At 37.8% G+C, this 14,290-nt stretch overlaps 1 protein-coding gene across 1 annotated transcript in view; it reads right to left on the bottom strand.

The window, feature by feature from the left end:
* TFB1M (transcription factor B1, mitochondrial) overlaps positions 1–11,341 on the bottom strand; it is a 65,454-nt gene extending 54,113 nt beyond the window's left edge. Inside the window, exons 1-2 of the mRNA XM_082404655.1 lie at positions 11,139–11,341; positions 8,236–8,387 (exon numbers count right to left, since the gene is read on the bottom strand). Of these exons, the coding sequence (XP_082260781.1) occupies positions 8,236–8,387; positions 11,139–11,271 (285 nt within the window). The 5' untranslated portion in view covers positions 11,272–11,341. The remainder of the gene's footprint in view (positions 1–8,235; positions 8,388–11,138) is intronic.
* Positions 11,342–14,290: the final 2,949 nt, after the last annotated feature.

Here is a 14,290-nt window from a genome sequence, read left to right as displayed (position 1 = left end):
GGATGACTAGATTATATGTCCCTTTACAAGACGACAGGGAAGGAGAATAATTATAATAGCAACCATTTACTGACTACTGGCAATAGGCCAAGCTCTTTACATAAATTTCTATCTATCTTTGTAATAACCACAAAAGATGACTATCATTCCCATGCTGCGGATGAGAAAGCTGAAGCTTAAAAAGATTCAAAGGCAAGCTCAGGGTCACAAAGCTAGTAAGTGACATATATGATATCTGAACATCAGCCTATTTGATTCTCAATGCCATGAACTCTCTACTTTGCCTATCAAGTAAGAAATAATCACTCTGTTTACCTATTATAAAATCCCAGAGGTAATACTAACAATAATCAATGCCTTACTATCTCCAAAATTCCATGAAATAAAACACATAACTTAACGGTTAGGAAGAATCCTAGAGCTTCTTACTCTGGTCAAGATGAAATATAGGAGACCAGATACATTCTTTTGCCTTAAACGAGAAACGGACAAAATAGTTGAGGCAATAATATTCAGACACTGGATAACAGGAAGTGCAGGAAAACCTGCAGATCCAAGAAGCTCTCACTGCCCCACGGGCAAGAAATATGAAGAAAATGACACCAAGGCACATCATGATGAAAATGCTCAAAACCAGTGATAAAGAAAAAAATCTTAAAAGCAGCCAGAGAAAAAAGACAGAAGCAAAGGTAAGAATGACAGCAGATTTCTTGTCAGAAACAACACAAGTAATAGCAGAGCAACATCTTAAGAGCACTGAAAAAACCCAAAAACCTGACACTATGTTTGTTAAACACAAAGGCAAAATAAAACACTTTTTCAGACATACTAAAAAAAAGATTTATTACCAGGAGATCCACACTACAAGAAATGCTAAAGAAAGTTTTTCAGGTAGAAAGAAAATGATACTAAACAGAAATATGGAAGAAGAGCACTCAAAATAGTAACCACATGGGTAAATACATAAGAATTTTGGCTTATTATTTAAGTCTCTTTAATATAGAATTGACTTTTAAAACAAAAAATAACATTGTATTGTGAACTTTATAACCGATGGAGAAATACGGCAACAACAGCACAAAGGCCTGGCAGGAAGAGATGCAAGTATACTATTGTAAGATCTGTATGCTATACGTGAAGTGGTATACGTAATTACTTGAAGATAGACTGGAATATGTTAAAGACAGATGTATACTATACACCTTCAATAAACCACTCAAATAATAAAATACAGTTACAGATAATAAACTGCAGTAGACTGACTACTGGCCCCACAAAGATCCACATCCTAATCCCTGGAACCTGTGACTATGTTATGTTACATGGTAACAGGAACTTGGCTGATGTGATTAAAGATCTTGAGATGGGGAAATAAGCCTAAATTATCCAAGTGGACCCAAGGTAATCACAAAGGTGATGAGAGGCAGGAGGATTAGAGGCAATAGTAGAGATGTAGACGCGAGAGGCACACGAGCTAATGATGGCAGGTGGCCTCTAGAAGCTGAAAAAGGCAAGGAAACATTCTCCTCTGAAGCCTCCAGCAGAATACAGCCCTGCTGACCTTGCTTTTAGACTTCTGACCCCCAGAACTGTAAGAGAAAAATTTGTCATTTTAAGCTACTGAATTTGTGGTAATTTGTTACAGCAGCAATAGAAAACTAATACATAAGGCAGAGATGGCCCGAGTGGTGGGAAAAATGCAAGATCCACTACACACTTGCCTATGAGAAACACACTTAAAATATAAAAACAGAAATAGGTAAAAAGGATGGAAAAGATATACATTTCTAACACTAATCAAAAGAAAGATGGAATGGCTATATTAATATCAGACAATGTAGATTTCAGAAGAAAGAATATCACCAGGGATCATGAAGATCATTTCAAAATGATAAAGAAGCCAATCCATAACAAAGATATAACAATCCTAAATGTTTATGCACCTAAAAACGGTGTTTAAAAATAGGTGAAACAAAAACTCATAGGACTGCAAGGAGAGACAGACAAATCTGCAATTAGAGTACAAGATTTCAATACCTTTCTCTCAATAAATGATTGAACAAGTGGACAGAAAATCACTAAGGAGACAGAAGACTTGAGTAATGCCAACTGACCTAACTGAAATTTATGCTGCATCCAACAGCAGCAGAATGCATATTCTTTTTAAAAAACATTTACCAAGACAGATCATATTCCATATGCCATAAACAAGTCTGAATTAATAAAAAATGATTCAACTCATACTAAGTATGTTCTCTGATTACAATGGAATTAGAAATTAATAACAGAAAGAGATCTGAAAAGCCCCCAAATTTGCAAACTAAATGATACACTTCTAAATAATCCACAAGTCAAATAAGAAACTATAAGGGAAATTGGAGCTAAAGTCTTTCTTTAATATCTCAAAAAATATTAACAAGAAAAAGGAAATTAGAAAGTATTCTGAATGCAATGAAAATGAAAACAACATATCAAAATTTGTGGGATTCTCCTAAAGGTGTACTGAGAGGGAAATTTATTGTACTAACACCTATAAGAAAATAAGAAAGGCTTCAAATCAATGACTTCAGTTTCCACCTTAAACTATAGAAAGAACAAATTAAACCCAAAGCAAGAGGAACAAAAATTTCAGAGCAGAAATCTATGAAATAAAACAATAGAGAAAAATCAGCAATTCCAAAGCTGTTTTTGTTTGTTTAAGATCAATAAAGTTGACTACTCTGTAGCCAGACTGATCAGTAAAGAGAGATATGCCAATTACCAACATCAGGAATGAGAGGTGACATCATTACAGATTCTACAGATGGTTTATTTACCATTAGAAAAATCAATATAATTCGCTATATTAACAAATTAAAAAAGAAAACCATACGATTATCTCAAAAACTCAGAAAAAGTATTCTTGCAAATCCAATATCCATTCATTATTTAAAACAAACAAAAAACTTCTCAGCAAACCAGAAACAGAAGGGACCTTCTTCAGTCTGAAAAAGGAGATCCAGGAAACCTACAACTAACATCATACTCAATGGTTAAGAGTCTGAATGTTGTTCCCCTAAGACCCGAGAAAGACAAGGATGTTTAGTCCTACCACTTCTGTTAAACACTGTACTGGAGGTCTTAGTGCAAGATGAAGATAAATAGTGACAAATAGATTGGAATGGAGGTGGTGAAACTGTCTTTATTTGCAGATGAAATATTAATATATGCAGACAATACTAAGGAATCTACAAAACAGCTACTAATAAGTGAGTATAGCAAGGTTGCAGGATACAAAGTCATTATCTAAAAAAAAAAAAGGTATTTCTACATAGTAACAACAAACAACTTGGAGTTAAAATTAAAAACCAATACCATGTACAATAGTATCAAAGAATATGAAATAGTTAAGGGTAAATCTGACAAAAGATGTGCAAGACTTGTCTACTAAGAACTATAAAACATGGCCATGAGAAATTAGAGAAAACCTAATAAATGGAGCAATATATCACGGTCATGGATCAGGAGACTATACTATTAAGATGCCAGTTCTCCCCAAAGTGATCTACAGTTTTAATCCAATCGCAATCACATGAGGCTTTTTTTTTTTTTTTAAGTGGAAATTGCCAATATGATTTTAAAACTATATGGAAATGCAAAGGATCTAGAATAGCAAAAACAATTTCGAAAAAGAAGAACAAGGTTGGAAGACTTACATTACCTGCTCTCAAGTCTTACTATAAAGCTATGGTAATCAACACAGATTGGTACTGGTGAAAAGACAGACCTATAGATCAATAAAACAGAATTGGAAGTCCAGATATGGACCAACACACATAAAGCTAATTGATTTTTGACAATAGTAACAAGGCAACTCAATGAGGAAAAGATAATATTCTCAACAAATGGTGCAAAAAAAAAAAAAAATCTTTACGCTTACATCACAATATACACAAAAGTTAACTCAAAATGTGTCATAGACCTACATGTAAAAGTTACAACTATGAAACTTCTAGAAGACAGGAGAAATTCTTAGTTTGGGTTTTGGCATTTTTTTTTTTTTAATTTCTCAAAGTACTGTGACTCTGAAACATGCATTAAATTTAAGTGCTAAAATTTCATGCACTTAGATGGGGTAAGGTGGAAGCAAATTATATTGACTCCATTTTGAGAATTTAGAGTTAGAATGATCTCGCTAAGATTAGTGTCTAAACAAGTTTCCTTACTGAAAATATTTTAGAGATACCTTCATAATTTTTCTGCTCATTGTAAGGAACTAGTATTACTTAGTGATTCATAGGGATTTATTGTAATATTTTACTCCAAACTGTAGATTTGTAGATATTCAAGGTTCATGTTCCTCTCATTGTGCCAAAAGAAGATCAAAGTGAGACTTCTGCCTTTCACTGTTATTTTTGCTTTGTCATGGAATGTTTAGAACAAGAGGAGAGCAAGTTCTGGCAGAGTTTATAATTTGGCTCACCTGGAGCAAACCAACCAGGAGGCACTCTAACTACTAAATTAAGGTCTCTACTTAATCAACACTTGGAAAATTGGAGAGGGATTTTATTTTCCTCCTTCCCATTTACAATCATCCCTTGGTATCTGCAGGGGATTGGTTCTAAGACCTGCCGAGAATACCTAAATTCACAGATACTCAAGTCCCATAATGAGCCCTCTGTACCTGTTCAACCTCAGATTCAACTAACCTCGGATCGTATAGTACTGCATGTATTTACTGAAAAAAAATCTGTGTATAAGTGGACCACTGCAGTTCAAATCCGTGTTGTTCTAGGGTCAAGTGAACTTTGAAAACCACTGGATCTTATGTTGCTTATGATTCTAAGAATTTGTACATTATTCAGGAAATAAACTTTCAACTCAATTAGCATTCAACTTTTTAAAAAACTGAGATACAATTAACATATAACAGTATGTTAGTTTCCGGGGCACAACATAATGATTAGATATATGTGTACACTGTGAAACTATCACCACACACTTACAAATTTTTCTTCCTGTGATGAGCACTTTTAAGATTCACTCTCTTAGCAACTTTAAAATATACAGTACCATATTAACTGTAGTCAGCGTGCTCTACATTACATCCCCAGGACTTATTTTATAACTGGAAGTTTGTACCTTTTGACTAACTTCACCCAGTTCACCCAAGCCCAACCCCCAGCCTCTGGCAGTCACCAATCTGTTCTCTGCATCTACGAGTTCACTTTTGTTTTGTTGTTGTTGTTTTTTTAGATTCCACATCCAGATAAAACATCCAGAAGAAAATGCAGGAGAAATTCTTAGTTTTGGCCAATTATTTTAAAACTAAGGTGTAAAAAGCATCAAATTAAAAAAAAATTGATAAACTGTACATGATAAAAACTAAGTTTTATGCACAATCACAAGAAAATGCAACCACAATAAGAGAAAGAAACTCCACATGTCCAATACTAGTTTGATGAGTTGGAGAAAGTCCCAATGTTTCCACAGCCCTGGGGATTTTCTAGTGCTCCAAAGGAATAACATTACTGTTCTCCTACACCTCTTTCCAGATTAGCAGTCTCATGAACAATCCTTAATTACAAAAGTGCCCAAGGCATGGGGATGATAATTTAATTGATTACTTATATCAAAAATTGTACTGAGTGCCCACTAAGATAAGGCATTCATTTAATCCATAACAATCCTATGAGCAAACCAAGGCACAGAGAGATAGTTACCTGCCCAAAGTCATATAAATAGTAAACAGTAGAGCCTGAAGTCAAACACAGGCCATTTGATGCTAACAGTCTGTTCTTCGCTACAAACTCATACTATAATGCTTCCACGGATTAGACATGTTTTCTTACATTACAACATGCTGATAGTGAAACCTATGTTATCACTATGTTCTTTCCCTTAGGCTGCCTCGTGATAATGTTTTAAGAATTGAATTAAGCTACAAATGACATACTTTCAGCTAGCAGACATTTTATAAATTATTACAATTTCTTTAAAAAGTAATTCTATTAGCTTAGATATCACTAAAATGGAATCCTTAAAATAGATCACTCTCCTTCTGCCTTCACTGAGTTTTATGATTAATTTAGTACCTCTAAAAGAGGTACTAAAGAGGTTTTACATATTGAAACATTCTTTACAGGAAAAAGAAGTCTATTTGATATTTTAGTACCCAACATTTCTTTTTAACATAAATTCCTTTCCTGCATATAAGACACTAAAAATTAATTTTGCCTCTTCTACAGAAACAAAAAAGAAGTCAAATACACATTTCTTGCACAGTAATTTACCTTGAAATCAACCTTCATTGTTAGGAAAAAAAAGTACAGAACTCTTGATAATCAATGCTACACAATTATTCACTTTCATCATTAAATAACACATTTAATCAGCTAATTAGACAGATCCCTACAAAGACAGAGAGACAACCTTTTTATCTCCCATGTGAGACATTACTGAACACCTGCTATGTGCCAGGCACTCTTACATGTCAGGGAACAAACCAAACAAAAATCTCTACCCTCATGGCGCTTACATTCCACAGGGTGAGACTGACAACAAATAAGAACATATAGTGTGTCAGATGATAATAAATCTCATGAGACAAATAAAACAAGGCAGAGGTTAGGAGTGCGGGAACCTGCGTAGGTGGGGAGTGGGGGCAGGTGAGAAGAGAAGAGTACAGTTGTCTTTTAGTCTGTCTTCAAAGATCTTTAGTTGAGACCAGAGAGGAGAATATATAAATTAAGCTGGCGATGAGAAATGTGATTCACCTCCCTGCCTAATGAGAAAGAATTACACGTAAGAGACGGTGAGATTTAGGGTTAAGATGTCCCTTTAAGGGGAAAAAAGTCAGATGAGTCTTCTTCTCTATGCCCACAAAAGGGTTAGATAAATAAACCTGCAGGGAATTACGCAGTGTTATTCAGTTTATTTTTATCATCTTATGCTCTCACCAAAAATAACAATATTATCACTTCCACCTCCCACTGATACACTGCTCTTTCCTCAAATAAAGTTATAAATCTGAAACCAATTCTATCAATAAAGGCTGGTAAAATTAGATGAAACTAAATACATAATTGTTTAAAGCATAAAAACTAGAAATAGCAAAATAATGAGAAAAAAATCACTAGGTTTCTAAAAAAAATTCAGAGGCATGAACACAAAGCCCTAGATTTTCAAACAAATTTTTTCTAACTGTTCTAGCAGAAATTAAACATTCATCCATTAATACATACAAAAGCATCAGAATGTCCTAATTTTAAACCAATCTGTCCTCTTGTATGAAAGTAACAATGTAGATAATTTTATTATTCTGCTGGACTCGCCTAATAAATTACTACTCATATGAACTAAAGGCTAAGGGCTCTTTTAAAGTTTCAGAATTGCAGAGGAATCAAACAAAGGCCCTTTTAAGGGCATTAAGTGCCTCCCATGAAGAATTCCCTTTACAAGATCCCTGATATAATCTGTTCCTCTGTTTGCCACTGTTTTAAAAATATAAGTCCCTCCTCATTTTAAATCCACATGTGCCTCCCTCAATTCTTACCTATTTGTTTTAGTTCTCTTCTAGAGAAGACCAAAACAAGCTGATCCTCCCCACCACAACCTTTGATAGGCAGCTGTCAATCCCCTCCCTCAAGGCTTCTCTTCTCCTGTTGAAACACACCCAATTCCTTCAAATATTTCCCATATGACATCACCTACTGTTTTAGATGCAGGTATCATTTCATTTAAACCTCATCTTAACTCTACATGTACAATGGCACAACTTAATTTCTTCACTCAAAAAATCCTTATACAAATGCCTAAGCTTAACAATTAGTCTCTCTCAATGAGGCATATGTCTTCATCTTTTGCTTGTAGAAATGATTTTCTGAATTTAAATGAGGTTCTCAGAAGTCAGTATTGGCATTACTTAGTTTTACTTATTTTTGAAAGAATGGGCCATGACATGCACAGCTATTAGTAGATAAAAAAAGGTCACACAAGGCAATTAGTTTATTTGGTATCAATGCATAAAGCAGGTTTATTCAAGCTGTGGCCAACAGTTCATGTGGGCATGCTGGCCAGAAATGCAGATTCCTATACCACTCCAGACTATGGAATCAGCATCTACGGAACGAAGCCTGGAGAGCTGCAGTTGGAGGAGCAAACTATAGAATCCTTGGATACCCTGGGGTTTAAGGATCGTTGTTTGAAGATTTATATTGAGTTTTTGCCTCCTAAAAAAGACACCAAGTATCTCACCTGTAATCCAGGAATAAATCGACTATCCTTTTCAACCACCAGAAGTTCAGCCACACCGGCATTGAGAATGGATCTTGTGATTCCCCCAGGCCCAGGGCCCACTTCATAAACATAAGCATTTGTCAGATTGCCAGCTCTCCTTACAATTTTATCTAGAGAAAAGAAAGTTTCAGTCGATTACCTTGGCAAATTTCAACATATGGAATTTAAAAAGAAAAATAATCTACACAAATTCTTATCAGCAATTACTCAATCAACTAATCTTTTATATATAATATATAGAATATTTATCTGATTATTTAACGCTCAACCTAAACCAACATATAGTGGCCATTCAATATTCTACCATATAACTGGTGAATTGTACCAAACCCTTAATAAAAACAAGATTACCATAACAAATTTCCTTAACGTAAATTTAGCCGACATGGTCTTTTCTACTTGTTCCTCTGCCAAACCAATCAATTCCTAAGAAGAACTGCCTGGAAAAGCACACACCACTTCTCTACAGTTGTTGAACACTGAATATCTGAATAAGCAAGACGAGTTTCACGCTCAGAATCCACAGTGCTGCTAGTTAAAAATCCAGAAGCAAAAAGTGCTGGCAGTCTCTATTTTTACCAGCAGGTATCTAGTTGGTGGTCAATATGGCAATGGCAGCAAGTTCCTAGCTCATAAGACTTGCAGAAACTTGGATTCTTTGTTATTTTCAGGAAAAAGTGACACTTAGCAGTGGAGGTTTTTTAAGCTTTGCAAACGTGCAAGTTGATACGAGAAAATTAATTTTTTAATTAATCGATCTCTCTAAGTTAGCAGACCTTAAGAAATCATGGAAAAGCAGAGTACTGAGGATTCACTGCAATCAACCATCACTTCAGGAAAAACAAACAACAGACTGGTTTTATTGACTGAGATATTAAAATCCAAGCAACTGGGCTTCTTGGGATAGTGGAAATTTGGCCACTGAAAACATACCAGCACTTCACTGCATTGTTCACTAATACCGTACAGTCTCATTTTTGCTTCCATTATTGATAACCCACCCTTGTAAGCTTAGAGTAAAAAAAAAGTCTCTCAACCATCCAAAAATAGTTTTCTCTTTAATGCCAGGAGAAAACTTGCACCCACTGACCATCTATTTGTTATAGGTGCTTTACATGCTTTCTCACAGCAAATCCTTACAGCACATTAACTAAGAACTACTATCCCAGTTTAACTTCTCTACACTTCCCGGTTTCCTTGTTTATTATTTTATTTGGGTGAGGTCAACTAGAAAGCAAATGGAAGAGAAGGGACCCCAGCTCAGGTGTAAATCCTAAAGCCAATCCTTCCTCCACTAGAGACCAATGCCTCTTGGAGGGAACAGAGATTCTGCATTAAGCACAGGTATCGTGGAGTGAATTTAATATTATCATTTTTTTTTTAATGGAGAACTATCACAGTAGGTAGGACAGTCGTTCCACCTTAAACTTTTCAGAAACATTCAAGTACAAATGACTACCAAAGAGGCACTGTCAATTCACTACGCTTGGGTTTCCATCTTGCCCTGCTCAGACCTGAGCTTCTCACCTCACACAAGTACCTTAATTTCCCTTCACTTTGGTTCCTATAGAAGAGGGAATAATAGTACCTAGATTCCAGAATTTATTCCTAAAGGTGAATAAAGACTCACATGAAAAAATGTATATGAAGGATTTTTTTTGGAAATATAAAGACCTGTATTTTCAGTCCTGAAAATGGGGCTCTATACCTAGAATGTGGCTGATGACTAGTAGAAAAGGTTGGTTCTGGTTACTACCAGGAGCAAAGAATTTGAGAGGTGGGTAACCTATTAAAGCTCTTATAGTAGAGCTCTCCTCGAATTAAAAGATGAGAAAACTGAAACCAAGTTAAGCTATTTTTACCCAGTTATACTGCTACCGATCTGTCCACACTGCTATTCTATGTCCAAAAAATAAAACATCCTATCCATGCTTTGTGGACTGTACTTCATTTAACAGAAAATGAACTTTCGGGGTGTGATTTACTGATCCTTTCAGTTTCTGAAGAGGGGCCAAACAGACTGAAATATCAAAACCTCAGAAACGTTAAGTATTCCAACCGTGAACTAGTGGCCATATTTGATATACATCGTATTCTTGGAAGTCTCATCTTTTAGAACGACCAGCACTCAGAAACGGTGGTAGAGCTTAAACGAATATACACGTTTGTCAAAATGTATCACACTGTGCGCTTCAAACAGGTGAATTTTATTGTACTTTAAATGTTACTTCATAAAACGTGACTTCAGGAGTGGGAATGTAAACTGACTAAAATGTAAGGTCCTTGGGGACAGACTTCGCCTTGCTCACTCCCATATCCCATCTTCAGCTCTAGCACATAGGGGCTGGTTTAATATGTATTTACGAAATGAGTATTTGCACCCTCGAGGATTTTAGACTCAACAGGTAAACGTTTAAATAACGAAGCCCATGAAACTGACACTCTTCCGACGTTGTTACTGATAAAATCCCTGCTCTAATTTAACTGCATAAAAAGCCAATCTAGTCAGCACGTGCAGTGTATTTCGTATTGTAAACACACCGAGACTCGAATTCCAAAACCGCCTTTCAGGAAACGCGAACCCTTCTACGCCTAGTGTTTGCTCGGCGTCCGCACAACCTGCCTCCAAAAGCCCAGGGCAAACACCCCTGAGCAAACAACGCATTCCACAGGTCCCCCGGGCGGCGGGACTCCGGAGTTCTTTCAATTCAAAGCGGCAGAAGGGCCTGACTTAAGTCCACTGCACGCCTGTGCCTGACCCCCGTCACCCGCCCGCAGGGTCCGCGCGACACCCCCCACCCCGACCCACGCCCCAGGGACGCGGGGGGAAGACATCCGGGGAGCACTGATAAGCCATCCACCTGTCAGCCTCAAGTCCAAGAGAAAATTCTGGGATAGCTGCTTCACGGCTTGCAGTCTAAATAACTTAATGATTTCTCGAATCGTGGGCAACGGCGGGAGACGAAAAGTGCCGAGCGTCCTGGAAGCGGCCATGAGCCCCGGCCCGGCCGCACAGGTCTCACGCAGATCCTCCCCCGCGGTTCCTTAAGTGAAGGCAGGCGAAGAGCCGGGCAGAACTATAGCCCGCCTCCGAGCCTACCTTATTGGTCAGACGTACCCCGCCGGAAGCGATGGGACGCGAACAGGAAGTCCGGGCGCACACATGGCGCATGCTCCCCGTCCGGTTAAGCGCGGTGCTGTCTGGGTACACGCTGGTTTCCGCACGTGAGGGCGGGGGAGGTGTCTACGGCTTTAGTGGTTGGGCGGTGGCCGGAGCGGCCCGGGGGGGCGGGGCGAGGCGGGGCCTGGGCAGGAACGGGGAGGGGCGGATCCAGGGATTGGTGGATGAAGTTCTCCTGGTGGATGGGCGTACCTAGAGCCCCTCTGTGAGGGGTCGCAGGTGATTAGAGTCAAAGCTGTTGATTGCTAATAACTCTCTTATGGTTAGGTGTTTTTAGAACCTCAGCAGTGCAGGTGCGGGATAGCAGGTTTCTAACTTGTCTTGGCCTTATTGTTACTTTTTTTTTTTTAATCTGTTAAGTGAACCTAATGTCTGCTTTAAAATTGTGGCGCTGAGAGAGGTCTCCTGGTGTGTAGATCCAGAACGTAGAGCAGTGCATGCTGTGTGGTAAAGCCGCAGTCAAAGATGGCGGTTACAGCTATAATTACCTGGCAGGTGAATGCGGCCCAGAGGAGTTAAACAACATCAGCACGGGTGGTTCGTGAGAGAGCCAGAGTAGAACCCAACTCCTGTCCCTTCAAAATGTCATCAATTAGAAAAACCGCTTTGTTCAGTACTTTAGGCTTTAGGAAGTGTTTTCGTGTATATATCAAATACTTGTTTTTGAACCTTTCACTAACAGTGTTGTGAAATAAATAGGGTAAATGTTACTAGCCTCCGTTTAGAGCGGAGGAAACAAAAACTTTAGAGAGGTGAGATACCTTAATGAAACTCACAAAGCTAGAAAACTGTAGAACCCAGATCCAATCTAAGTTTCCTGACGCGTGTGGTGGCTGCTCTATCTGCTAATCTGCCTACGAATTGAGTATTGTTTGTCGCCTCTTGCATAGCTCCCCAGAGTTTTCTTATTGCCCCTTCATCCTGCAAGCCTCTCTTTGTAGCAACTGGAAAACGAAGGATGAAAGGGAAGGAAAATTAAACATGATAATACTGATAATAGCTAACATTCACTGAGCTTTTCCAAAGTATCAGGCTTCACAGCTGAGTGCTTTAGGACCATCATCTCCTTAGTTGTTACAAAAGATAAAGGCTTAGAGAGGTTCAGCAATTTGCCCTAGGCTGCCCAGATAAAAAGTGGTAGAGTCAGGATTTAAATTCACAATTCTGTGTCCAGAGCCTGCTTTTTAAGCAGTGCAGTGGAGAGGTCATATGACTTGCCTAGGATGGAAAACAACAAAGCAAAGAAAGATATTAAAAATCTCTCTGATAGATGGGAGAATTTAGCTTTTCTAACCCTGTTTTTTTGTGAATTGCTCATTGGTCACAAGTGAATCATAAAATTTTATATTTCTCAGAGTAGTAAGTTTAAAATAAATCTAATGGAAAGCCAAGTAACTGTGGGTATGATTTGGAAATGAGGAGTCCATTGAAATCCCAATGGAAAACCCAACCACCTGCTGTTATAGCTATATTAAAAGGAACTGTAAGATAATCTGATCTGATCTACCTCCTAGCTTTAGAATATTGGGAAGTGACTCCCATAAAGGTAAGGTGATTTGCCCAAGGTGGCATAGAAATGTAGGCTGAAAGTCTAGACTCTTGATTCAGAGCCCTTACTTTCCACAGTAAGGGCTGGGAAGGTATTCATTCACAGTTATATTCATTGTTTCATTTATTCCTCACAACAGTCCTATGTGGATGAGATTATTATCCTTATTTATGTGAAGAAATAGAGGGAGATGAGGTCATTTGACTTAGAGAGAAGACAACCTGAGTTCTTTCTTTTCTGAGTTCTGATCTTGGCCACACCCCTCAAGTATTAAATTATTTTAAAGTTAATTATTTAATTAATGTATGTTAATTTTAATTTTTATAATCTTATTTTAAATATATAGAATCTGGGGCTTCCCTGGTGGCGCAGTGGTTAAGAATCCGCCTGCCAATGCAGGGGACACGGGTTCGAGCCCTGGTCTGGGAAGATCCCACATGCCGCGGAGCAGCTGGGCCCGTGAGCCACAGTTACTGAGCCTGCGCGTCTGGAGCCTGTGCTCCGCAACAAGAGAGGCCGCGATAATGAGAGGCCCGCGCACCGCGATGAAGAGTGACCCCCGCTTGCCACAACTAGAGAAAGCCCTCGCACAGAAACGAAGACCCAACACAGCCATAAATAAATAAATAAATAAATAAATAAACCCAAAGTTAAAAAAAAAAAAAAGCTCTAATTTAAAAAATATATATATAGAATCTGAATATGAGTATAAACTTAAGTTTATAGTTTTCATATGACTAAAGCACAGTTACAGTAAATACATATTTAAAGCTACAAAAGCAATACAAATGATGCATGATGTTGAATCACCGCTCTTGTTGCAGACTGGCGGATTCTTTTTTTTTTAAGTTCAGCTTGCCAAATGCTATAGTGTACCACGCAATGATTGAATTTTCTCATCAATTTTCTGGATCCAAACTACCACCAAATCTTCTTTCAGAAGTTTTGCCATTGTCGCTTGCCTTTCTCTTGGAGGAACATGAAAGCTACATGTTAAGTCAGCTTGTGTCTGTTTTCATTAGCTTCGAAACAAATGAAGTCAAATTACTTGGCACTGATGCTATCATGAGTACACATGTTGCATGGCAGTTACAAGGAGGATATTCAGATGATCCAGAATGTGCTCACATGAACTTTTTAAAAGATTAACATTAACATAAAAACAAAACAAAAATTTAAAGGGCAAAAACACATTTACATGGAGAATTGGTGGATTCCTAAGAATTTGTTTCCACATCTAAATATGAGGATTATTGTCTGATGCCATGCCGTCTTAATAATCA

Source organism: Balaenoptera borealis (genome assembly GCF_965194805.1).
Source record: "Balaenoptera borealis genome assembly, chromosome: 9".
Taxonomy (NCBI): Eukaryota; Metazoa; Chordata; class Mammalia; order Artiodactyla; family Balaenopteridae; genus Balaenoptera; species Balaenoptera borealis.
This window is presented reverse-complemented; position numbering and strand designations above follow the sequence as displayed.